Source organism: Prunus persica, chromosome G3, assembly GCF_000346465.2.
Source record: "Prunus persica cultivar Lovell chromosome G3, Prunus_persica_NCBIv2, whole genome shotgun sequence".
NCBI lineage: Eukaryota > Viridiplantae > Streptophyta > Magnoliopsida > Rosales > Rosaceae > Prunus > Prunus persica.
This window is the reverse complement of record NC_034011.1, coordinates 17,548,512-17,575,836: the sequence shown is the minus strand read 5'-3', so window position 1 is coordinate 17,575,836 and position 27,325 is coordinate 17,548,512. Positions and strand designations below refer to the sequence as shown.

At 36.0% G+C, this 27,325-nt stretch overlaps 2 protein-coding genes across 2 annotated transcripts; one reads left to right on the top strand and one right to left on the bottom strand.

Moving 5' to 3' along the window:
• Positions 868-2,280, bottom strand: LOC18783492 (ribulose bisphosphate carboxylase small chain, chloroplastic). The gene is made up of 3 exons (XM_007214989.2): positions 1,937-2,280; positions 1,434-1,568; positions 868-1,335 (listed from the first exon to the last, which is right to left on the bottom strand). Exons 1-3 carry the CDS (start codon positions 2,120-2,122, stop codon positions 1,105-1,107), a joined length of 552 nt encoding a protein of 183 aa, XP_007215051.1. The 5' UTR covers positions 2,123-2,280; the 3' UTR covers positions 868-1,104.
• On the top strand, positions 12,109-14,954 carry LOC18781642 (ethylene-responsive transcription factor ERF053). Its single transcript, XM_007216786.2, has one exon. The coding sequence runs from the start codon at positions 12,800-12,802 to the stop codon at positions 14,183-14,185; it is 1,386 nt and encodes a 461-aa protein (XP_007216848.1). The 5' UTR covers positions 12,109-12,799; the 3' UTR covers positions 14,186-14,954.

Here is a 27,325-nt window from a genome sequence, read left to right as displayed (position 1 = left end):
TTGTAATTTTAGTGCGGCGACTTTGAAATGACCCAGCTTATCTTTTTCTTTATCTGGAGAAATGCATGTCCATAAGTGTAGCTATCTAGGGTCCAAGAAAACTAGTCGGTCAATTGAAAAAATGTGTGATACGAAATTGATAGAAGCGCAAGTGCTTGAAGAAGGTTTTATTGAATTTCAAAATAAAAATAAAGAAATATTGCAAAAATTAAGTTAGCAATTAGTAGCTGAATTCTGGCTCAAAAAATGTGCCATCAAAATGGGACTGAGCTTATGTTGTGATTTTGTAATTTGGTACCCATCTATAACCTGAAGGCTTATGACGTGGTTAACGACTTTAATGTTCTGCTTAGTTATAAGCTCATGCTTCAATAGAAAACGTAAAATTGAACTTAAAAAGTTGTATATCTTGTTTGAATATATCCAATTTAAACAGACTTGAGAAAGCTTTTGTTTTTTCCTTTTGGGTACATACAAATACTGCAATTTGTTGGTAATTTTTAATTTTATACTTACTTTAGTTACTTATCTGGCTATCAAACTTGAATTGTTTTCATGAACAATTGCATTTAAGAGAAGTATTTTTGAGAAAATCATTGAAGAGATCTTATTCACCTTGAGTAATCTTCAGAACAAATTTCAACTTTCCCCAGTATAATTCACCATCATCTGTGTACATTCCCAAACTCATAAAGGAAATTAGAAACTGAATTAAAATCCTAATTAGAAAACAATAAAACTATTATTACATTATTACCAATAACATTGTTCACCACACCTCTAAACATGTGCGTGAGTGTATGTCTTAGTAAGAGATGAGAGATGTAATTAGTAATGTAATTAATAAACATGCTACATGTAGCTTTATTCGGACTGAAAATAAAATACGGATATCATTTTATTCATGAATATTCTCAACACCACCACATTATGAATCCGAAAAACACCAACTTCGAAAACAAAGGAAATTGTCTCGAAAAAGGGAAAGAAAAGAAACCAACAAAGGTCTTGAAAGGCCTAATTAAGTACAGACTTAAACAAACCACCGAGACCCTTGGCTAACAAGCCACAAACAACATAAAATAAAAATCATGAAACTTGAAATTAGTAGCCTGCAGGCTTGTAGGCGATGAAACTGATGCACTGCACTTGACGAACGTTGTCGAATCCGATGATACGGATGAAAGAGTTGGGGTTAGCCTTCTTGGCCTCCTCGAGCTCTTTCAACACTTGGGAAGAGTCTGTGCATCCAAACATGGGCAGCTTCCACATGGTCCAGTACCTTCCATCATAGTACCCTGGTGACCTGTGGTTCTCACGGTACACAAATCCCTTCTATAAAACCACAATTTTGTTCAAGAAAATTAAGTCAGCAAACAAATATTACATGAAGCTAACATATATAAATAAGTTTATAAAAAGAAATTATTAACCTCCAACTCAAATTCCAAGCAGGGAACCCAGTTCTTGCGGAGAAGGTAGTCTACTTCCTTGGCCAAAGACTCAGGAGAGAGTGGTGGAAGGTAGGAGAGAGTCTCGAACTTCTTCAGTCCAACTGTAGGCCACACCTGTATCAATCAAAATATTCGATAAATCGATGTTCTAGTACTTCGATTAGTACCTTCTTGGCCAAAAAAATAGAGGAACTATTACTAATTAGCGGCCAGGAAGCACACGAAAGGATTGGTAAGCTTGGAAATAAACTACATTTTCTTTAATTATAGTTAATAGTGGGTATGTAAATATGCTACGATTATGAAAAAAATTGTATTTTTTTACGACATGTTAAGTTATCAGACTGTAATTCAGACAATTCATTTGTATATTCACAAGTTATGTATTTCGGTTCCTCGTGAAGTAGTTACTTCAACATGCATTTGGGTATATTGTTTTGAATGTAAATTAATTGTAGCAACATGTTGATAAGTAGTCTTACCTTCATGCATTGCACTCTTCCACCATTGCTTGCAATGGAGGTGATGTCATTGGTCTTCTTGGCGCCGGGGAAAGCTGAGGCAGACTTGAGGCCAGTGAATGGTGCAACCAAGCTAGCTTGTGCCGGGGCGGCACGGTCAGCGTAAACCGAAGCCACGGTAGCTGAAGAAATCATGGAGGAAGCCATTGCTCTGTGCTCTCTTTAGCCCTCTTCTTTGCTAGAGGTCTTTACTTTTCAGTTGAGTTGCACAGCTTCTGTTCACCCTTCCTATATATAGTGGTCTGACTAGCTATTTCACATCCTAGGGTCCAAATTCCATTTACTTTACTGAAATCAAATTTGGACCTTTGGATCATAAAAATGCTGACATTACACCATGTAGACCACATGAAGCAGAGGAACATTTTGAATGCTAGCCTTATCGCTAGGCACCACTATGACCGTGCCACGTGGAAGGCGCTCCATTATCTTATCTAATCCAAGGGAGAGCGTGAATGAGTGATGGTGGTTCACCGTTTTCTTGGTCAGTTTTTCCCTTGCGGTCTTTTTCATGCCATGCCTTCTCATCCTAGAATGTTGTCTTTATGTTATAGACCCCGTTCCTCCTTTCAAATCCTATATGGGTAATTCTTCACTTTTACTTTTCGTTAGGTGGTAACTTTTCACTTTTTACAGTAGACCCTTTACTGAAGTGGTAGTTCGTATTAAACATATAACGGTTTAGGGTAAGGTTAATTCCAGCGTCAAACAAGAAATCGAATATGTATGTAAAAGATTAGATAGAATGTTTCTTCACTTGGTAGGTGATTATAGCTAGTGGTAAAGTTGTGGTGCTACTTATCACATTTAGTTGTTCTTTTTTCTTTATCACTCACCATATTTTCTTGTCGAATGAAAAACAACTAAATAATAGGGGTGGGAACAATTCGCTTCGGTCTATGCCACGGTCATAAATCACCTTACTTCACCAATTCCTAAAAAGAAGTTTGTTGACCAATTAACGGATTGGATGCAACACCAGGACTTCCAGGAAAACATTGCCCGATTATGAAATAATATATGAGAGCACAGTGATCTGGCATAAGTTCATTGAGCAATGGCCTGGTGAGAGAGAGAGAGAGAGAGAGAGAGAGAGAGAGAGAGAGAAATTGGCCCAATGACTGAGAAAAGGCTCATTCTAAGGAAAGAACTCTGTCATATTGTTTTATTGATTTTCAACAAAGTGATATTTTAAACTACTCTAATGTGTGGGGAGGATGATCGAATTCTGGAGCAAGAAAGTGAATATACTATCTTAATCAACTGACTTAACTCACATCTACACAAACATTTGCCATTCAAAAAAGGGCATTTCAACACCCAAAAGAAATTACAAAAGCCTGTCAATATTCAGAGTGGGGAAATTTTTTGCTGGATAATGAGGACAAAATTCAAAAGTGTGGATTAAATGCATTTACGCCATAAATCATGCATTATAGATAAGTAAAGCAACAAGTGGAAGTTGTGTGGATGTTGCTGCATCTGCGGCAGAAAGACATGTTTTTTCTAATCAATCTATAGTTAGTGAAAGGTGGAAAGCCAGATTGTGGGCCTCTTGTATTGGTAATGGGCTCAAGACAAATCAATTCTTGTAGAAATACTAGGTCCAATAGAAAAATGGTAGAAGGCCCTTACATTTGGGCCTACATGTCGTGATGGGTCTACATTCAACAGTATACACATTGCCTGGCCTCCATGTTCGCAGGCCTATCATTCATTGCATTCTCTTTGTTTTTTTTTTGTTTTTTTAGTACAAGCGATAGTTTAAACTATATGGGAGTGAGATTTCTCACACACACACACAACTATGATACTGTGGGGATTTGAATGTGAGACCTTTATTCTGCAAATCAAGGCTATTTTTCATTATATTAGATCCCGTTGGCATTACATTCTCTTTTTAAATCTTATTTCTTTGTTGAACTATTTTTGTTCCCCTTCTCTTTTTTTTTTTCTACTGTTGTCATCCCCTTTTGATCGGGCGCATACCATGTATACATTGTCAAGCAGACGAGGTCAAGATAGATTTATAGAAGTGAAGATGGCTGCTTTTATCATATATTAAAAGCTATTACTTGTGAAATGGGGTACTAAATTTCTTCGGTATGTTGATTAGGGGGACTCTGTCTTTTTTTTTTTTTTTTTGGTCGAAAATATCTTATATTCAAAGCACAAGAAATCCCTAAACAAAAGGCCCACGCCCATACAGAGGGAAACAAGTCTGTCCATGCAAGGAAACAGACAATGCGTAAAGAGTCCAGAAAACAAACAACACATTTAGACTGATCAAGAAGAAAAGCGCCAGAAAAACAATCCAACCATAAGGATGTTAAAACGATTCAAGACCAATCAACAGTCAAATTAGGCATGGTGAGGACAAGGGAGTCCATCCTTGCAAAGGATGTGCACAAGAGAGGTGGGGGGCCATTCAACCCAAACTTCCGTACTCCTCCTCGATAGTGCCAGCGACGCAAGATGATCCGCCGCTTGATTACAATTCCTGGACTTTGTCATTTTTAAGCTTGTCATTTGGCGGGTTATAATCTGTGATAGGGCTTACCAAAACCAAATAATCAAAGAATTTCCATAATTGTTTGGTTTGCTATTTTTCAGTTGGGTGATTTATAGTATATTTCAATTGGTTCAATTTCTATACTTCTGAATTATTTTCGGTTTTTGTTCAGTTAGCTATTTCGATTTAATTAAAATTATGACTAATTTGAATTTGACTACATGTACATGTTTGTATGTATAACTGAAACTTTTTTACAAAAAATTAGATGAAATAGTGAAGTTTTGAGTAGCAAACTGTCGAAAATGTTCCATTGGGTGATAACTGCTCACAACCTTATTAGTTCATGTGGTATTTATGCAAATTTTTCTTTTTAATTAAAAATATTTAGTTTTTAAGTTCTTTTTTATTGGACTATTGAATTGTTCATTTATTTAGATTCTTTATATTAGTCCTCCAGCCAACTATTAATTGGATTCTTTGCTTTAGTCCAATTAGTCCTAGAAGTTTTTTGTGATAGGCGATATTGGAGGAGGGGAGAATCAAACCTAGAGTTTTGATTACATAAATTAATACTTTAAACCACTTGAACTATAAGAGCATCTCTAGCGCGCAACCCAAACTGGGGGAAAGGCCCCCTTGGTGAGCCCAAGCGCCCTCCAGCGCGAGAGAAGAAGCCCGGGCAAGAACTGGGTCCCACTAGCCCAGGCAGGCCCAAGGGCAAGTTTCGACTGGGCTTCAGCTGGAGCCCATGAGCCAACGGTAAAAAAAATTTGACTTCCGCGCGCTGACGTCAGTCCTGATAGAATCTAACGGGCATGTGCCACGTGTCGCAATAGAGACGCTCCGATTGTTTTTTCCAGAAATCCGACGGTCCTTGTTTTTTTGGCTAAAAAAAATCGACAAAATTCTGAATTTTTTTTAAAAAAATACCAAAAAATTCTGAATTTTTTCCCTATAAATACCTAACCATTTTATTTACTTTCCACACCAAATCTTCATACAATTTCTTCTCCATCCAATATTTTTTACTCTCCACTCACATTATTTACTTTCTACACCAATTCTCCACTCACTCTTTTTTTTCTTGCACTTCCAATTATTTATTTTTAATAGATCATACAAGCACAAATGTGGTTCGGTGCCACGGGGCAAGGCAAAAAAAATTTCGTGCATTAATTATGAAATCTGAGAATCATGGTTCGGTGCCATATGTTTGAACGTTCAGGAAATGCCATATGTCTCCTGAAAATTATGGTTCTGAAGATAGAGATGACACGTGGCACAATTTTAAATGGTGAAAATTTTATCTGAAATCTAAGAATATAATTTGTTAATTAATTATGAAAATCTTATCTGATATGGGACACATGGCACAATTTTAGAGGTTGAAAATCTTATCTGAAATCTGAGATTATAATTTTTTTAAATAAATATCCGAAATTTTTATCTGTAATAAGACACGTGGCAACCGAGATTCTCATCCGAAAATTTTTTCTGAAAAATAATGGACGCGTGATAACCAAAAATCTTATCCGAAAATTTAATTACAAAAGATTATCAAAATTAATGGTTTAAAGTATAAAAAAATAGGAAATAAAGTACAATGAATAGTATTTGCCTTAGACTTATTCTAGACTTAACCCTCATGGGTGGAACCACAAATGACAATGCTGACACTACTCATGTGAATAATGGCAGCCCTTACTTGTCCTTACCCTAGATTTAACCCTTATAGATGAAGATGCTCTAAGACCCTTACACTACCGGTCCTTGAAGTTTTAAAATAAGTTAGAATGTAACCTATAAATAAAGGTATATTAGAATCATTTTGAACTCTTCCTAAGAATATCCATCTCATAGAAACCAATGGGATGCATCTGAACTAATCGTACAAGATGGTTGTTGCATCTTGGAGACTGCCCACCACACATGAGATCAATTAAGTATTTATTTTGTCGTCGTTATATAATAAATATCTTGTAGTTATATTTATCTGTTTGTTCTTACTTTCCAGCCTTCCAATATTATATACTGAAGTTTATCTTTGTCAACCACCCCCTGCACACAAAGGTGGAGGAAACTGTACAGAAAACACTCACGATTGTGTTTGCCATGCACTCAAAACCCCTGAAACTTGAAAGGGAAGCGTGTGGAGACCACCATCCTGTTGCAGCCATAACCAATCCTCAACTGAGCATCGAGAATTTGAAATGCATATATATATACACTTTATTATTGAAATATTTAGGCCATTACCCAAATGGGCCACCGAGGATGATTATGATGTCGTTTTGGTCAGTGCAAAACACTTCCTCGAATTGGCCAATTAGCTAGGGTTTCACTTCAATTCGTTTCGAGGAAACCTATGTTTTCTAACTGGCCAATGGCAGAAGAACACACCTTCCTGCATTCTCTGTCAATGGCCATTTTTAACTAATAAGAGTGGTGTAAATAATGAGGTATGTACTATCGGATGCATGACACGTGTCCAAGCTACATTGTGCTAGACATTGCTTGCACAAAGGTTTGGAGGCTAAGATATGATTAATAACTTGATCAAAAAACAAAAGATATGATTAATAATTAAGGAAGTAATTAATTAGAATGATTGTTTATTATATTAGGCTATTAGGTGGGTCTTTGTTTTAGAATTTCACTAATTAATACAATGGTTTTTTCCACCACGAGGACTCCATTATATATATGAGAACCATTTCATGCACTCACCACCACCACTCATCAGTATTATATTGGTTGACTATATCAGTTGATAGAATATATGTTATATTTATATATATGTGGGTTACGTGAATTTTCAGACTAATTATATGCATCAATCAAATACCCAAGAGTTTCCGGCTGACAATCAATGGATAAGTAGTAGGATTTGTCAATGGGGTACCCAATTGGAGAAAGGATCTTAACTTGTAAATCAGTGGAAAAGACTTGATGTGCAGATTAATGGTCTCAAGTTCGAACCTTTGTTGTACCTGATAGTGTGTGTGTGAGAACAGCACCAAGGGCGGAACCAGGAATTTTTCAACGGATGGGCTAACTAAAGTTATTAGCTTAAAATTTAATGATTATTTTATTTGGTACTTACAATTTCTATAGTCTTTCTAGAAATAAAAGTAAACATTAAATCATATAAACCAAGCTAGTTCATAGCTCTATAGACTAATTTTAAATAAGTTTTAACATAAACCAAATAGGGTTTAACACCATAGTGGATTGAACATCTAAGGCTTTTTAGCTAGATTGACCTTAGGTTCATTCATGCATTCATATCATACATGAAAAGTTGTTTTATGTAAAAATATTGAAAAATGGATTTTCAGAATAATTATTTTCTCAAGATAATTTTTGGCGGCTTTTATTCCTTACACATCAAATAAGAAAACTTGATTTTGCACTAAAACCGATTTTTCATATTTTGATTTGATGGGAATTTGATTTTCTAGTATTTTTATTTGAATCCAAATGGGAGGTGCTTCCCTATTTACATTGTAAACTTAAGTAAATAAAGTAATATAAAAATAAATAAAAGTAAAATGACAAAGACAACACCCTTAGTATTGTTCTGCCCTTGAACAGCATCCTCTCCTTCCTAACTTTGATGACGACGATAACAACAACAACAAAAAAAACAAAAACAAAAAACAAAGAAAGAGAGAATAATTAGTGGGAAGTTAGTTCTTGCATGATCGATCTGTGTGCTAGTTCTGTCATGATCCTTTTTTCTTTTCTTTCTCTTTAAATTTGTATTTTGCTGTCATTGTATGAAATAATTGTTATACAACTTTGACGGTGCATGCTTCCGTAGGAGTTTCGAACTAGCTTTGCTTAAAATGAGAGCCTTTCAATTTATATAGTACAACAATTTTAATGTATTGCCTCCTCTATATATATAGGGTCTCTTTTTATGCTTGAAGTCCATACACCCTTATCTTGAATTGGATGCTTTAATGTGAATATGGTACAAAAACCAAACAATTTATTCAGATACAATGTTTCATTAGACCACACATGATTCACGTCACTCACTATAATTGATGTATTTGGCTCATCAATATCAGTCAAATAATGCATGCATATAGTTCTGTAATCGTATTGAAAAATGGCATATTTAGGTTTGTTTCTCTGTCAGTCATACAAAGAATAATAATATTGGTACATATTGAATCACATAATAGGAAAGAACCCATCATTTGTGAGCGTGACACACTTTATATATGCATGTTTTTGCCAAGAACTATAGAAATGCCATGACATGCGAATGCATCCCTCTTTATTTCATTGGCAAGAGAGTCAGAAAAAGTTGGTGAATTGTGTCTACTGTTGGAGAGGCGGTCAAAGAAAAAGACCAGTCTTTCTTTGTCCATAAACCAAATGGTTTTTGGGAGGAGGAAGAGATCTTCCATTTCTATAGATAGATTGTGAAAGCAACCAAAATGCACGAATCAAAGCCACGTTTCATTCCCAACTTAGGAAGCTTCTTTTATTTATGCACATAGATGTCTAATAAGGGGGATTGTTTTTGTTCTTTTCTGGCCAATCATCTTAAAGATGGTCAAATTTTTCGACTGGTAAAAGTTGTTCAAAAACTCCTTTAATGGTGGAACGTCTTATTGAGTTTTGGATTACATTAAAAAGGAGTTTGGAAACCAGCATTTTGGATTCTTCTATTTACTACTTTATTTTTTTGTATTGTCTCTTGTGACTGATTATATATAAAAAGTTAGATAGTACAAAAATAAAATGGTATTTTCTTTGAGGCCTGATTTTTCATTTTTATGGTTGTAAAATTTTCAACTTTTTTCTAATATAAAATTTATATATACAATAATACAACATGTTTTTGTCGAGTTATTTGTGCACATGATTATTTTTCAATGATGCCCTGGGCCTCGAAAATCTCTAGACCGACTAAAAGACTCACTTTCTAAGGCAGTTTAGGAATTTCCTATAAAAGAACCAAAGTAGAAGCTCTCAATCACCATCGCCAACACCTCTATATGGTCATCCAAAAACACATATGTGAATTTTCTAACACATTCAGAAACATGTTAGATCCTACATGCTTAAACAATGGATGTATCACAAACGGTTAGGGGAAGTCGAAGGTTATTGTTATTGCTACTTTCTTTTTTTCTTTTAAACAATTTACTTTACTGTAATTCATTTTTTTATTTTATAATTTAATGAATGTCTAGAATAGCATCAGAGCAAATTCACAATCTCAAACTAAAAGAATTTACGCGTAGCATTCAACCATCAATATGAATTTATGTAGACTCCCCAAAATATCTATGATGGGGCATGATAATTTGTAAAAAGACAAGCAACTTTGTTTAGTGGACTTGGACAAATATTCATAGAAAAAAAAAAAGAAAAAAAGAAGAAAATGATTAAAGATGAAGAGTGGACCACCGACACGTGCCGATTCTCACCGCCCCTTTGAGGAAACCGTTTTATGTTTGTTGACTTACGGAACGACAAAGGAGATATGACAATTTTATTTTCTAATGGCTCTCACCGAAAGTGAGAGCCCTCTAACGTGGAGGAGTCGTGGATCACTTGTTTCACACAAACAAACCCCATACATTATATGCTTATGCTTATTAATTAGCTTAACACTCTGAGCTTATGCAATTTTTTTTTTTTTTTAAAATTTTTCTTTGACATGCTAAAACAGTTGGTTTAAAGTATGTATACAGATAAGCAGCCCGATTGACGCATTTTTCGCTTACTTGCACGTTGTATTTGTCACGTGAATTAGCATATATGTCATACGAACAATATATAAAAAATTTTGTTTAAAAAAACTCTAACATTATAGATATAGGAAGAGTTTAAAAATAACTATAAAAATATTGTTTATCAAACATAAAATTATTTTACTTTACAACTAATTATTTTCAAAGTAATCTCAAATTAAACCTTAATTTCACTAGGACTCTTTTAGTAAACCGCTTAAAATTACTTAAACGTCTCTCTGTATGTGAGAGGTAGGTGATCATAAATAAAAATTTGACCACACAATCCAATCACCATAATAAAGATTTGACCACGTATCACAACTCTGAAGATATTTTTTGTTCTGTAATTAAAGAAAAAAGCATGTCTAAAATCTCTTTGAAGTGACTTCAACTTTTCTTTTTCTTTTTCTAAAAGCATGTTTAAATCCTAATTATTAAATTATTTATTTATTTTATAGCAATTATGAAATTATTTACTTGGAAACTTTATTATTAGTAACTTCATTTTTGGTAAATGATTGGGCTGGCCGGCTGGGGTTGGAAAATTGGTGACGTAACTTTTCTTTAGGGTTTAGGGTTTAGGGTTTAATGATCATTTCTACTTGGTTGACCATTTGCCAGCCCAATATCTTGTTTTATTATATCATACTCCATCAGCAGTTTGAAAAAGTAAAGAATACTGTAATATAAGGGGGTGATTTTCATAAATAGATCATTCTAACACAATATTTTATAATATTAATAAAATAATTTAAAGAGCCTATTTGGGAAAAAAATAAAAATAAAATATGCCCGCAATTTGTCACTTATCAATTTTTAATTGGTTCCTATGTGTTACAAATTTTTCTCAAGTATCAAACTTGAATGATTTACTTTAATAATAAAATGGCATGCTAGAATGGGCATATTTGTGAAAAATTATTTTGTTTTTATCGGACCTAAAATTACCAAACATAGTTGTAATAAAAAATTTCAAAATTTGTATCCAATTTAATCCAACTACATAAAATGAATCCACATGAAATCAAGTTGATTTTATGAATTTCGTGAGTTGTGATCGAATTATGAGATTTTATGAAAGTAAGATGCATAATGATCATTTGGTCTAGTGACATACAGTTTTTATTCTGGAGAAATGCAGTTTTCATTTCGTTAGTTTTGATTCGACAAAATTACGATTTCTACGAAATGATAACACGTGTGCTACTACTGCAAGGAAATTTAAAAGAAATAAAAAGCAAAATAAAATAGGCCTTTTTTCTGTAGAAATGCAACTAGAACTAACCTAAATCTTCCAGGAACAACTCAAGTCCCAAATTAGAAAATGAGAAAAGAGTTGACACGGAGTTGGGAATATGTTTAGAATGCAATGTTCAAAACTCATAATTCGAACGAGGGTCCAACATTCTAGACTTCTTATCCCACCCCCCTCCTACCGGGATGGGACCAATGAGGCAAATGATAAATATTCAAACAACTTATTCAAGCCATTTGGTACTTTCTACAAGATTTCACTCATCTTACTATTCAATTCAACACATGTTTTGTGAAGCTAATTTTGTAGCAGTCAAATACTTGCAACACTCAATACACACATACATGCCACATAAACTGTACGGATACAAGCAACATATTTCCTTTTTCTTTCTTTTTTTAGGATCTTTTCTATTGAAAGGGGCGATAACATATTAAACTCACACACACAATATGAATGCTAGGATTCGAATCCAGAACTTTACCTAAGAAAATAAATATTTCAAACCACTACACTAGTAAATCCTTTACTCTATTTATTTTTTAAAACAAATTGTGAAATCCCCTTGCTTTAATTACAGATAAAAACAGACGGAAGGACAGATGGGGGGTGGTTAGTGGGTACAGAGAGAAATTGGAGTGTAAGTAAGGAAAGCAAGCCGTGTGGGGCCCAAGCAGAGCCAACCAATCCCGAGACTTCTACATATTCTCTCTCTCTCTTTCCTCAAAAAGTCTTTATTCAAAATCTTTATCTCCTCTCTTATAAACCCCCCCTCTCCTGCTCCGTCTCTCCTCACATAGATTTTTAGATACTCCTCTGTTCTCGCTCCTCTGCTTTTCTCTAGCCGCACCAAAACATTTCGTCTTCACACCCAAACACTCTGCACTTCATCAACAACCTCTCGCATATTCGTTACTTGCCGTGCCCTGCTCGTTCTCTTTGTTGAATTCAAGCTCTACATTCAGAGAATTTAGATGGGTTCCTCAAGATTTTGCGCTTTTGGTATCCGATTCTGTTTTTCGTTCGATCGGATTAGCTTTTCAAATTGAAACCCAGATTCCAAAATTCAGTCTTTGTATTTTTTTTATTCCTTTGCCAAAATTTGTTTCTGGGTTATTTGAATTTTCTTCTCTTTTATCGGAATCGATTTTTTTGTTTTGTTTTGTTTTTTCTTGGCGTATTTACTTCGGTGACCCATCTGAAATTCTCTTGAATCTCAATCTCTTTTTGGCTTCTGGGATTGTATTTGAGAGCCTTGGATTCAGAAAGAAAGCGAGAAGGTAAAATCAGCAAGTATGGCTGCGGCTAAAAAAAGCGGTAAATCCAAGAAGGGTGTGGAGGAAAGCGAGATGGAAACAAGCCTGGATTGGGAGATTAACGAAGACAAGGACCTTGGTTTTAGCTTCGAGAGCCAGCCATGGAAGCTGGGTTTTAATGAAGCTTCCATGATGTCAAAGAGGCCTCTCAAGAAAATCAAGAGCCCTGAACGTCAAGACCCAATTCAATCCTCTGCTTCTTCAGCTCATCAAGCAACTTCATCAACCACTCCTTGTCCATCTTCATCATCTTCAAGAATAGTTTTTCCTTTTGCTTTTGATGGCTCTCAGCAGCCTGTTCAATTTCCCAACCAATTCAATACCACAGCTGTGCCTATATACCCCTCACCATTTTCACAACAACAGCAACAACAACAAAATCAGCAGCAAATGATCTCTTTTGCTTCTCAGCAGCAGCAGCAGCAGCAGCAACATGGCATGAGTTATCCCCCGCCCTTTCTCGGAGACTCAACAACTTGGCAACAACAGCAGCAGCATCAAATTCTCCAGTATTGGAGTGATGCTTTGAATTTAAGTCCAAGAGGGAGAGTTATGATGATGAACAGGTTGGGGCCTGATGGAAGACCATTGTTTCGACCGCCGGCAATGCCTTATAATACTACCAAGCTTTACAGGGGAGTGAGGCAACGGCATTGGGGGAAATGGGTAGCTGAAATTCGTCTCCCTCGAAACAGGACTCGCCTCTGGCTCGGCACCTTTGACACAGCTGAAGATGCTGCCATGGCTTATGACCGCGAGGCCTTCAAGTTGAGGGGAGAGAATGCTAGGCTTAATTTCCCTGAGCTGTTCCTCAATAAAGACAACACATCAGTTTCCACAGCTCCAAGCTCAACAGCTACTTCTCCAACAGCTCACGAAAGTTCAATGCCTACCACAACCAGGAACCGTAAGCAATCTCGTAAAGTTCAGAAAAACCCTAAAGCTTCAAATACGGAGGCAATGCCACCACCACCGCCACCACAGGCACATACCGAAGAAGACAATACCGATGACGATTCGGGATTGGGGTCAAGTGAAGCTAAAACGAGTGATGAATTTCAGGCGAATATGAATGCTGCAGGAGGAGGTAATTCACAGCCGGAGGAATTGGTTTGGGGGGATATGGCAGAGGCTTGGATGAATGCAATTCCAGCAGGTTGGGGTCCAGGAAGTCCTGTGTGGGATGATTTGGACACCAACAACAATCTTTTGCTGCAATCACATCTCCCTTTTACCAATCCAAATCAGCAGAACTTTAATAACATTTGTCCTGAACTTGAAAGGCAGCAAGACCACTCGGGTTCGGCCTCCTCCTCTTCCTCTTCATATCCCTTGAAGAACTTCTTTTGGAAGGACCAAGATTGAAAAGTTAATTATTCTTTTCTTTCTAAAGATTGAGCTCTGCAAAGTGGTAAGGGAATTATGGTCTTTAGGCTGTCCCCAGTTCTCACTCACACCTCTAGGTTGTAGAAGTAGTTTTAGGCAAAATTCCCTTGACAAATCTTCCAAACACCTACCAAATTGCATTTCAAACTCCTCCACTCACATAGTCTTTCTTCCTTTACTTCTTACTTTATCAGTTTAGTCCTCAGTCCCTCTTCTAATTTCTCATCACAGCTGGTTGCAGATTTTCTAAACACAGCCAATGATCCTAGAAGCCTTGTGACTTTTTCTTACAAGGGATCTTTGAAGCTTCAAATTCACTTTGGTTCTGACTTTCAGTTCCTTTAAATTCCTGCATTTATTCCTTCACACTCTCTCTCCAGGCCAATCTGCTATGCAAAAGGCTGCTTGTTTTTTCAGGCCTTTCAGCAGTGGCAATCTGTTTCATGCTTTGTGTTGCTAGTGGGTAGTATTATAATGTCTGTAGGGTATATAGCATATGTGTAGGTAGGCTGGACCACCCGAGAGGGAGACGGTTTTGTGATCTCCTTCTCAAATGCTCCGACCATCACGAGCTCTCGTTTTTCAGCTCCCGGGATGGAAATGCCGATTGTAGGACTTGTACATTTTGGACTTGATCATCTATTGTGTTATTATGTATGCTTTTATTGATTGTAGCTGTATTTAATGGAACACTATGCATTATCATTTGTGAGCCTTCAGTTTCTATTGCTTACTCATGATTTTTCTTTTTCTTTTTGTTTTGATGGATGAATTTCTTGCTATTCAGAATCTGGTTCAGAAATTTGTTTAAGCATTTCTGTTAACAGTATCATGCATGTGCATTGAACTTCTAGGTTGAAGATCAATGACAATGACAGTTCCTCAGAAATATTTATGTAAACTATGTTAACATTAGGCCTTAATAACTTGAGGGAACCTTTTCGGATTAAATAAACTTGTACTTCTACTAAGTATAATTTCTCATTTATGCCATGTTTTGTACGACCAATAGAGAACAGAATCAAAATGTGAAAGGATTGGAATGAGGAATACTCACTAAAATATTTACTAATTATCTGAAACGAGAATGAGAATAAAGATAATTTTCTATGAAATCTTTATCATTTCAAGAATTTGAATCAAAATTAATTTAATTATTAAATGCTCATCAACAAGCACGGCACCAAGTAACATTTCCTCATTAACGGGGAACAATATTTCCTCATATCGTATTAGGGCAAGTTGTGATAAGGTAGAACATCTTAGAGGTTAACTTATTTTGAGAAAATTTTGTTTTATGACATCAATAATTTGTAGGCAGAAAATTAATCGAAGGGGTTTTGTGAAACAATTCGAAACATAGAATTTCCAAAACTTTTGAACTTTTTGTGAAAACATAAAGTAACCCGAAAAAAATACTTGGAATTTTGAAATTATAAATTCCATCTAAGTAGTTGTCACTTATCTCACCATTTTTGGATTCATTAATTCTCTTAAATTTCATTACGAATGAACTATTGGCGAAAAAAAAAACAAAACATTTCATTTTTTAGAAATGAACTATTCGTTTTCTTTATTCAAAAACTGTCGTCTATGAGATTTAAAATCATGACCTTCTTTAATTAAATATAAAAAAACCATCAACCAAGTAAGAAGGGCCTCTATATACACCACAAAAAGTATTACATACACTCAAATAAATACTAGATCTACTATAAAAAAATTTCAAAAGAATGATGGGCTTATTAGAATTCGCCTAATGTTTGAAGTTTCCTGCACGCACAATGATTACAAAGGGAAATTCCAGCAGCTGCATGCCGCTCATCCAATCAATCACCTGCACAGTTTGGTTTCGCGCATTTTCATGTGAAGAAAAAAAGCATTCGAACTCATTTAGTTCTAAAAAAGATTTACAAAAATTCAACCAAGAAAAAAGAAAACGAACACTTTCGACATTTATTGTTGGTGATCGATGAGTGATTGACAGAATGATGGGGAAAGGTGGGACCAGTCGCCGTCCCATGAGATCAATCAAATTTCTTATTTGTGACGGCACGATAACGATGAACTAGTGACGGCATGATAAAATTAGAAATCATGTGGTTGATTAATTAATGATTTCCATTGACATTGTTGAAATAATTAATTAATTAATTAATGAATTTGAAAATATCTCATGTATTGGTGGTGAGGCAGACATGGCTGAATAAACAAACCCTTTCTTTGAAACCAAACCCAGTATTTTAATTATGTCAGGCTGTGGCTGCTACAAGATAATGATGATTATGTTGTAAATTAATCAAGATTAGTTTTGCTTTGGATGCTGATTAGATTAGAGCAACCAAAGTTTGGAATTGGATTAGGTCATTTGTATTGTGTGTATAAAATTTAAGGTTAGTTGGCTACAATATGTCTCCAAACTCTTTGGGAAGAAAATTGATATTATCAGCCATTGGTTTCATCTGAAAATTAATTCAACAATGTGATGGAACTGAAAATTAAGAGCACAAGGTTTCTTGGAAAAAATTGTGGCAATTGGAGATCCCAAACAAGATTAAGTTGTTCCTTTGGAGAGATGATTCTGATATTTTACCTACTGGTGTGCAGTTGGTCCAGTGAAAGGTGCTTCCTTCCTTCTTGTGCTTACATTGTGGGAAGAGGGGTGGAGATGCGGTACATGCAATTTGGTGCTGTAAGGCAAGTCGAAAATTTTGGGGTCCGGTGAGTTTGGGCATTTTGGAAATTGAATTAACAGCGTTGTGGGAGGGCCTACTATTGCTTTATGCGAAAAGTTTTCACAATCTTATTATTGATTCGCAGGAAGCTATTAGTTACTTAAATGACATTGAGGTATTATGGACTAATATTGGTAACTTTGTTTAAGATGTTCGGCTTTTGATGGAACGATTGAGTGTTGTAGAGGTGCACTATCAACCTAGCCAAGGAAATAGGGTGGCTCATTCTTTGGCTCAATTTGGTCTTAAGGAGCACACCTGGTTCATATCGGAGGATTGAGCACTAGTTTGGCTTTTGGATGTACTTGAGTCAGATAGAGGGCGGGTGGGGGGAGTAGGTTTTTGTTTTTGTTGTTTCGTGTTGTGGTACTTTTTCTCCTCTACTGGATTTTCCTCCTTTGCTTTGGCAGTTTTTTAAAAGAAGGTTTTAATTTTTTTTTTGGGTCGAGGGTCAAATGTTGAACCTTTGACTACATAATAGAATCCACCAATATGTAATACAAAATATAGTAGCGTGAAAGCAACTTAATTGCTTAATAAGTCAATAAACACAAATATCCAAGAGAAATTTGGAAAAGTAACCTTTTCTAACACATTAAGGAGAGTGTTTAATACTGTCATGTGGTACATATTGTGCACATGTTATAATATACGTCGATATTTATTGATACTATTCCTTAAAAAGGGGAAAATAAACCCTTTCGTTCAACCATATTATAACATGTGTACAAGATTTACCACGTGGTCATATTACTGTAGTATTCTATAATTTCTCAATTAAGGACTTTTGGCCAATTTTTCTTTCTCAAGATTTAGAATATTGTCACTCGAGTGGTTAATATTCTAAAAATCTAAAAAATTCAGATAATAGTCTTTAGTGTGTCCATAATTTGGCTAAATAAATTAAAGGGTTAACTACATAAAACTACTCAAACTTTAGAGGTCATTTCAAGTTAGTACCCGAGCTTTAAAATCTTGCCAAAAAAAAAAAAATTTATATCTGTTTGGGCCTAAATCTAGCACGCCAAAGTTCAAAAGACAAGCCCATGGTAAAATTACCTGCCCAGCCCAAAAAACTTGAGGATAACAAAATTAGGATCCAGACAGATTGGGCTTCACGCCAGGATGTCGAAAACAAAGCCCTCAGCCCAAGAAAGACCAAACTGTCATTTGGGCTTCAAGGATCAGCCCGTAATTTTTGTTGGGTTCAAACCCAAGGGATTAAAAACATACCCACGTGACTACCTCAGTTTTGAAAAGTCAGCAATTCCAACTAAAATAAAATATGAGAGGGACATCTCTGAAGCACTGCCAACAGAAGACCAAAACCCATATGTGTTCGGAGATTTTGCTCCAGAGCAATACACCATCTTCCGAGGAATTCACGGATCACACTTTCTAAAGTTAGAACGGGAAACAGAGAGTTGTTCAGAAAATACAAAAAGAAAACCAACCGCCATAAAATTTAGCCCACACAGATGGTGGCATTGGTTGAAATAAAAATCTGTCACCCAGGAAACCAGGGAAGGGACTACTTTAGGAGGTGACTACTGAGAGCCTATCTGCCATGATTGATAAAAATCCCTTTTACTTTACATTATAGGAGATCTTTTTACCGCCCATTATTAAAATTAAAAAGAAACCACCTCCCCAAGAGGGTCTCTTATAAAAGCAGAAGTAGGCAAGGAAGGAAAGGACACTCAATTCATCAATAAATAAAAAAACAAACAACAAGAAAACAACCAAAAGCTCACTTGGATTCCAAGAGAAACCAGCTTTAGATCAGAATTCCAAAGTTCAGACTTAGAAAATAAGTCTTCTAAAAACGAGATCTCTCTCGTTACAAATTTGGTTCAGCAAAAGCCAAGGCAAGCAGAATTTGAATCTTCACAAACGTGGAGACCTCAGCGAACTTATGAAAAGTCCTGCTCAAGCAGAACAACGCTCGTAGTGCAATCCCTAGCCCACCAAGCCTTCGAGAACAGCCACTTCTGCCTCTTCAAACTGAAGAAGCTGCAGTTCTGCCTACTAAAAGGCCTCACGAAGAGTGAAGTAAACATAAAGCTCTGCCAAAATCGAACTTTGGTATCGATTTATAGCTCAACCTAGCATTTGAAGTCACGAAGCAGTATGGACCGACCTAGGTGTGTCCAGTCCAGCCCAAGCCAGAGCCTTCCATCCAAGCAGAAACGGAGTTCCGGCCGTCTTTTAACCTTCCTAGCGTCGATATGCATATTTATTGTTTTGTAAAAGGCAGTTCTACCTAAAAAAGCCCAACTTCTATCAAATTTTTCTGGCCAGAACAGCTGTTTGATACTGAGATAAATTATGAAAGTCCTCACCAGTCTGAGGCAAGAAAAGAACTTACTTGGGAGATATTCCTCACCCAAATTCACAATCATCTGTTTTAGAAGTTAGTAACTTGGGGCGCAAGTTATCCACTCTAAAAGAAGTCTGCTAGAATTTACATCGCTAGCAGTGGCACGCTCACACACCAAAGAAAGCTGACTTATCGACCAACAAATGGTCTTCAAGCCAGTGGAGAACTTCGCCCTTCCACCTCAGGAGTAAACACGAAAACGGGTGAACAATATCACAAAAAACATACAAATTCATCCCGTAGTTAGCTAGACTATTAGTCAAACTGCTAAATGACTATGTGACAAATGTTAGTAATATGTCCTTAAAGTCAACTAATTATACGATAATTAATGTTAAGTACATCTTATCAGTTTCCTAAGGGTACTTCGGGATATGCAACCCACAAGAAGCGTCATTCGAGAGACGCAAATGTTATGTTTCCTATTTAGATCGGTGCAGTAGATATTAAGTTATATCATATTTTGATAAAAGTTTAAATTAGGTTATACCTGAAGGCCCAAAACCTTGTGGAATAAGGAAAGGTTTTGAAGCCTATTAAGGGGTCCTATTTATTTCTTTTTTTTCCGTGAACCATTGCTTGGTGGGCTTGGAAGATTAGTCAAGTCGGCCATTGGTGATGAGTAGAGACGACTTGACCTACCCCTATATAAGCTTAAGACCCTGCTCTCGTTAGACACGTTCTCTAACCCTAATCTCATCATAAAGAAAGAGCTTAACCAGATTCTGAGAGAGAGCAGAAGTACTGTTGTTGCTACGGTTGAATGAGTTCAGAGGTCGTGTACTCAAGGAATATTGGGCCAGGTATGTCTTTACGTATTTCAGATTGTGTGGAAGATCTTGAACATGCATATAAAGAATTCTAACAATGGTATCAGAGCACCTAGTTATTCGCACACATTGAAATCGTTTTTCAACCATACCTATTACGATTTCTTATCTGTTTATGCCATGATGAGTTTATGGTTATGTTTAAAATTTGAAGATGGATTAAACATGTTTTTTTTCTTCTAAATATCAAGAATATTAAAGAATATGGAAAAACATATTTTAATTTGATTTTTCATATCTTCAAAACTTTAAACACGTTTTTGACCTACCAAAATGACATTAAAACCTTAAAAATTCTCATATGTCACAGCAAAGTAGTGAGTTGTGTTAATTAGGTCATTCCCTATTTAGAAATGTATTTTGCTTCAAAAATGGACAAAAAAAATCCCTAAAACACTGTTCAAGACAGAAGTTACTATTCACTGCAATTTAGGGGTTTCTCTCTTGAATTGTGTTTGTTTGGTTATTTTCTGAGCTACATATGTGTTTTTCTTTATTTTGAGAATCAACAAATTTTTCATAACAAAATCAAACCTAAATACTCAAACTCTAAAGAAATTGTCAAACAACTTGACTTTGCATACACGGACTTGAGCATACTTCTTGTATCGCCCCATTTTGAAGAAGTAGAAAAACTCCAACACCGTCAGCTCCAGCTTGAAGAAACGGCTTAAATTCTCAAAGCACATGATGGCTTGGTAGACGTTTGGAGTACACTGACTTCAAGCACACTCCATGGTGCAAAACACCACCCTGAAGAATTTGACAACGGGAACATGAAGCCCAAGGAAAAATAAAAGGGACGGAAGGTGATGATTCTAGCGTCTGGATCATTCGCATCTACACAAGGCGCATCATCAGTGAAAGACTCCACCATCCTAACATGCACGTAATCAGGAATGGCAGAAGCATAAGTGGCCACTTCTAGAACTGAGCTTCAGACGTAACGAGGTGGAGATTAGTCACAAATCTCCTCTTATGCACTTTGGAGCCTCCCTACAGATACTAAGGCACATGAGAGCTTGGTGCTCAGCTACCATCCTCTAAAGACATGATCAATAAACAACTCCAAAAAGGGAAGAAAATTGTAATTCATATAGCATGTCAAAACTCTAGAATTGAGGTTCAAAAAGAAAAAGAAGAAGCATGAGTTGCAAGGCAAGCCACGGAGCAGCTCGAGCAAAAGGCCCAAGTTGCAGCGAGCCCCATCGCTAAAGAAAAAAAGACCGCCGCTGCAACCAACAATCGCCAAGGTAGTAGCAGTGGCCTACTGCCACCAGAGCCCGTAGCAAGACGCGCGACGCAACCCAACTACTGAATCGCAGCAAGAGTCACAATCTAGTAGCTAGCTCACGACACATGAAGCGGAAAAAGCAGCGGAGCCTCCAACACTGCAAGCAGCGGCAGCAGCAGTTGGGCGACTATCAATTCGCCTATCTAGTCTATCCAGCCGCGCGACTGTCAATTTGCCTATCTATTCCATCCTACCGTTGGTCCTCGATAGCGATGTCAAGACGACAATTGGCAGAACCCATCGGACCAGTCCTCGCCGCAAAGGAGAAAAAACGAAGAAAAAAATACACATGCTTCACTTACCTTGAGATGCACGGCAACTCCTCTCTTCGACAAGCAGTACAAATTCCCCAAGATCTCTCTCAAGCTAGAAAGTAGAGAAGACAAGTTCGCGATTTGAAGGAAAGTGAGGAGGAGTCTTGTATTTATGAAGGTTGGGCATCCTAAGTCAAGAAGAAAACACAAGCCTATTTCTATTGGGAGCCTAACTCCAAGGAAAGTCAAAAGCCCACTTTAATTGGGAACCCAATTTGCAAAAGGAGTCCAATTTAAAGAAGAACATCAAGATACAATTGGAAAGCTCAAAGAATAATTTCATTTCCTACATGCCACACAAGCGCCATGCAAAAGGTCCAACATTTGTGGGAGCAAATGATTTGGCTTCCAATCACGAGAAGTCACATGGACAAGAAGAATATCTCATGGGTCAATTAATTAAACTCATTTATTTGGCAATTAATTGATACTAAAAACAGGGATATTATCATTATTTAAAAAGATAATATTACCAATTAAGATATTATCTTAATTTGGAGATATCATCATCAAATTAGGAGATTTGATCCCAATCAAATCCTTATGGACTCAATCTCTACAATTTGGGGAAAGAATAAACTCCTTCCAAATAAGAGTTTATTCTTTGAAAAGCCCTAGATGCCTAGAGCCCCATAAATACATGGCTTTATTCAACACTCAAGTTAACTCTAAACCTAGTTCTGAAACCCTATAAAAATACCCCAAAATCTCTGCCCCTCTCTCTCTCTAGCCGACGACTCCTCCATATTTGTTTCTCCACATGGCTCCAGCCACCCGGTTCTCACCACAGAGAAAACTTCGTACAATTTTTTAGCTATTGTTTCACCTAGATACAATCGAACTAACTTAGGCATCGGAGGGCCTTTGGTCAACACCCCTCGAGTGTGGTCTATTTACTCAGGTCTTTTTTACAGGAACCGAAGAAAAGAGAGAAAGAAGTTCAAAGTGCGAAGGATCTAGAAGCGGATATTCTCCCGTGAGAATATTTGCACAAACAATTGGTATTAAATTTTAGATGTTTGGTTATACTATATTAATCTTTGTACATATCACTCAGATATTCTCCCGTGAGAATATTTGCACAAACAATTGGTATTAAATTTTACATGTTTGGTTATACTATTAATCTTTGTACATATCACTCAGTTATTTTTTTCATTTAGGTTGGTGGGCATGTTGTTGTGGTTTTTGTAGGGCATCTTGCACAATTGTTACATATAGGCCCCGTTTGGTTTACGGAACGGATTTGAGGAGATATCACTTCTTATATCATTTCCCAAGGCATGGGAAATGGAAGATTCATTTTCCATGGTTGGTAATGATGGGAAAGTAACCGGAGATATCACTTTATTTCCTTTCACATGTTTGTTTTGAGTAGGAATGGAAAACAAAGTGTGTATAAATTTTCAATTATACCGATATTAAATCAAATAAAAAAATAATACATTACATGAGATATTGTTGATAGGGACAAAATGATCATGAAAAATGTGCATTTAATACTGGCCCATTTTCCCAAAGTTTCCCATGTGAAAGGAAAATGAAACCCGGGGGGAAGGACATTTTCCCCCAAATTTTTCCATGTGCCTAGTAGCCATTTCTCATGCCTAGACTTACCAAACATGGGAAAACAATTAATTTTCCATCCCCAAGCCTCATTTCCCATACTTAAGTCTCATTTTCCATGAACTAAATGCATTCATATAGTAGAAGGGGGTACAACTTCCACATATACAACGATAAGGAGCATGTGCCCATAAAGAAACAAACTTTCTCTTCCCTACGCTCTCCTCTTTCCAAAAGACTTTGGTTCTCCTACTCCTAGTTTCTCCATGGAACATGCTCTCTATTTAATCCACCATATTATTCTATGTTCTCCCAATCTCTCTCCTATTATTTTCAGTTTATCTTATACCTCTTTTCTCATATCGTAACCCTAAAAGAATCGATCTCTCACTGAAAAGCTCACAATTTTTCTTTTTTGATCTTTGTCTTTGAGATTGATGGTGACCAAGAGGAGATGAGCATGGGAATTTGAAAAGGTAATCAGATTTATGAATTTTTCTTTATATTTTTCCCTATCCAACAAACTATTTTTTCCCACCCTAAACCTTATATGCTGGTCTCTGTTGAGTTTTGTTCTTGCTTTTCCTTTCTCAGATTGTTGTTGGGGTTGGCCTTTATCTTTTGTTAGGTGGTTTGTTGATTCTCTTTATTGGGTTAATGAACACCTTTGGGCCCAAAAAAGAGACTACTTGAGAACTTACTGTCAAAGAATAGGTTGTTTTGTTGAATGTTAGAAGCTATCTAACTATGTATGGACCTAAATATAATTTTTATTTTTTATGATTCATGTACTTTTGTTTTGTTAGAATGAAATTATTATGTTTAAACCAAAAAGAATGAACGAACACTTTCTTTTTCCTTTCGTATCAAGCTTTATTGTATACTAAAGAAGGGGCCCCATTATTAATTTATGGGAGATTCACTATTATACTCAATATAGGAGCCCAAATTATAAAACAAACCCTATATGAAATGGACTTTAGAAACACACCCAAAACTTATTTACAACATAATAAAAAGGCTTATAACTTCTTTTAAATTACAAAACTGCCATGATTTCTTAAAATAAACCCAACCCAAAAACCTCATAAAAAAGCCCAAAACACTCAATAGGACATCAAAGTAATTTAATAATCAAAATTAAATTCAATATGGCCAATTGTTATTTTTTGGGTTTGTATGTAGAAATTAAATAGTGTAGGGTTTATTTACAGTTTTAGTGCTAAGAATGGATATATGACTAAATATATCTTAATTTATCACTTAGGACCACCCAAAAGTCAGGACCGGCCCTGGTAATTTCAGATTATATTGTGTTCCAAGTTACTGAAGAGATTCAAAGGTTTGTTATGGAAACATCTTTGAACTCCCTTGTAGCTACACTACAAGGAAAACCCCTTTTGGCGACCACTACCTTTGGTAGCTAAAAGCTGACATTTTGTCGCCAAAACCCTTTAGCGACGAAATAATTTCGTCACTAGCTTTGTCGCCTAAGGCTTGTGGTTGAAAGTACCAGATGACAAAGGGCGACGAAAACTAATTTTCGTCGTCAAAACCTTTACGCGACCAATTGATTTCGTCACCTTACAGTAATCAGTTGGTCGCCTATAAAGATTGCTTCCTGCAAAAATACCAAAATTTACTGCGAACTGAGGAAGGATTCGGTGACCAAATAGATTTGTTTGTCGCCAATAGGTACTGATGACTACCGGATTTGGTCGCTAAAGCTTACTTATTTGGTCGCTAAAATATTTATATTGTAGGTGTTATTAATTATTTTATTTATGTTCTGTTTTGTGATAATATTAACCTTTTGTTCCTTAACATATTGTAATTTCAAAAAACAATAAATTTAAATAAACAGATCAATAGATCAATAGAAAATGATATGAATAAAAGTTTCTCTCATTGAAAAGTACACAAGAGCATACTAGTTATTTAGGTACACATAACATATCCAAAATTAGTATACATAAACGAGTGAAGAACTCCCTACTCAAAGATTGGAGGCCAAGCTCCATATATTCTTGCCCTTGGAAAACCCAAGTTCTGCAATAATTATTTCCCCACTCTAAGACTAGGTTTCGACTAAAAAAAAATGCATGTATACTATGCCTTTTGTAATTCTGAGTTTGGTAGTCATGATCTTTAACACCTGTGGGATAGGGACTGTGATCTAATATCGTGGAATTCCCAAACAATGCCAATTGTTGCTTGATCTTCTCAAACTCATCAATCATCCTCCTTTTCAAAAGAAACAAAACAAGGAAATGCCAATGGTCAAGAAGAAGCCAAAACCAAGAAAATTTAAATATAAAAATATACTTAAGAGACCAAAAACAAACAATTTTCGACAACATAATTACAAGAAATCTTGCCCAAAAGCTGAAATTCACAATCTTAACTAAATAAGCCGTTAAAAAGAGTGGATCTACAAAAGAAAAATGATTACTGGTCATCAATATTTAAGAATGTTCGAGAATGATATTTGAACAAACTTAATAAAAATTGAATTCATTTTTCATACCTCTCAATATTAACTGTCTAAAGGATACCTTTGTGATAATAACAAATACCACAAATTAATAAGGAAAACAATTCCGAAAAATCAATGTAAAGACTAATATCATGCATAGCACAAACCCATTAGAGAACATAAATCATAAAATCCAAAGTATAATCCACAGCTTAACCAACATGGGTTGCATAACTTCTCAACACAATACAAAACATGTATGCCATTTTAATAACTTTAAACAAACAACACCACAATGACATTGACAACCACTATAGCTGTTAATAAGAAAACAAAATGGAACTAAGTGTAATGAGAAGAAGAGGTTCTTACCTCAAATGGTCCTCTGTCCAAAACCACAAACAGACTTCAGCACTGTACTTCAACACTAATCTAGAAAAAAAATTATTAAAAAAAAAATCCCATAGTTCAGTACAAGAAGCAATGTTTAAAAAAACAGTGACACAATCATAAGATAAAACTTAATTTCATTAGACTTGATTCATTACATTTATGTACTGGAAGCAAAGATAAGCAACGAGCAATATATAGCAATTATTCTTTTAAAGAAACAGGAAAGAGAAGAAAAGAAAGAGATTTTGACTCTGAAAAATAGACTACATTTAATGGCTCAACAATGGTGCTAGTTTGAACTGGGTTATGCAACATGGTTAGGTCTATGCTACATCATGCTCCATCAATTCTCTAGATTTGCATCTATGGATGCATCATTGATTATCAATTCTAGCAAGTTCAACAACTAATTCGTTCTCCGTTCTCTTTCGTCTTATAAAGTTTCTAGATTTTGAATGTTCTCATTGTTAGAATATGAGTTTCCATGTGTCTTTCATCTTGTTGGAACGTACACAGAATTCATAATACCACATCGGCATACCACGTGACGTTTACCGTTACAAACATTTCTCCATTTCTAAGCTTGAAGGTCAGTGTTTCTACTTTTTGGTGCTGCTAGCCTTCGCTTAGGCACTAATTGGCCCGTAAAATCCTTAAATTATGTTAATTAATTATGTTTCCACTTGGGGGCGAGCTAATTATCTTATTCTTCTATTGTTGGTATGACTTAATGGGATCGGATGGATGAACTTTATAATGTCACTGGATCGATGCCCTTGGTTGGAGCCCGCGTTACATACTGTGACTCTGTAGGTGATGGCTGGTTTAGGCTTTTCTACAAGGCAGAACAAACCATTGTGATACCAAAAGGAAAATATATAGTTGGTCCACTTGAATTTCCCAGACATTGAGGTTGAAGCAACAGTGCAGTCTTCAGAAATGAAGTCGATAACTGTGTCACCACCAGCAAATGGTGACTCCGTAACCAACGTCGAGAAGATGACCTGCGAGATGCGAGAATGCCCTCGGTTTAGGATCGAGAGTTGGCTTGGTTTTCACACACCCTCTCTACTTTGGTTTCTGAGGACATTATTTTGCCCATCACCTTTTAAAGGGTTGCCGAAAGACATA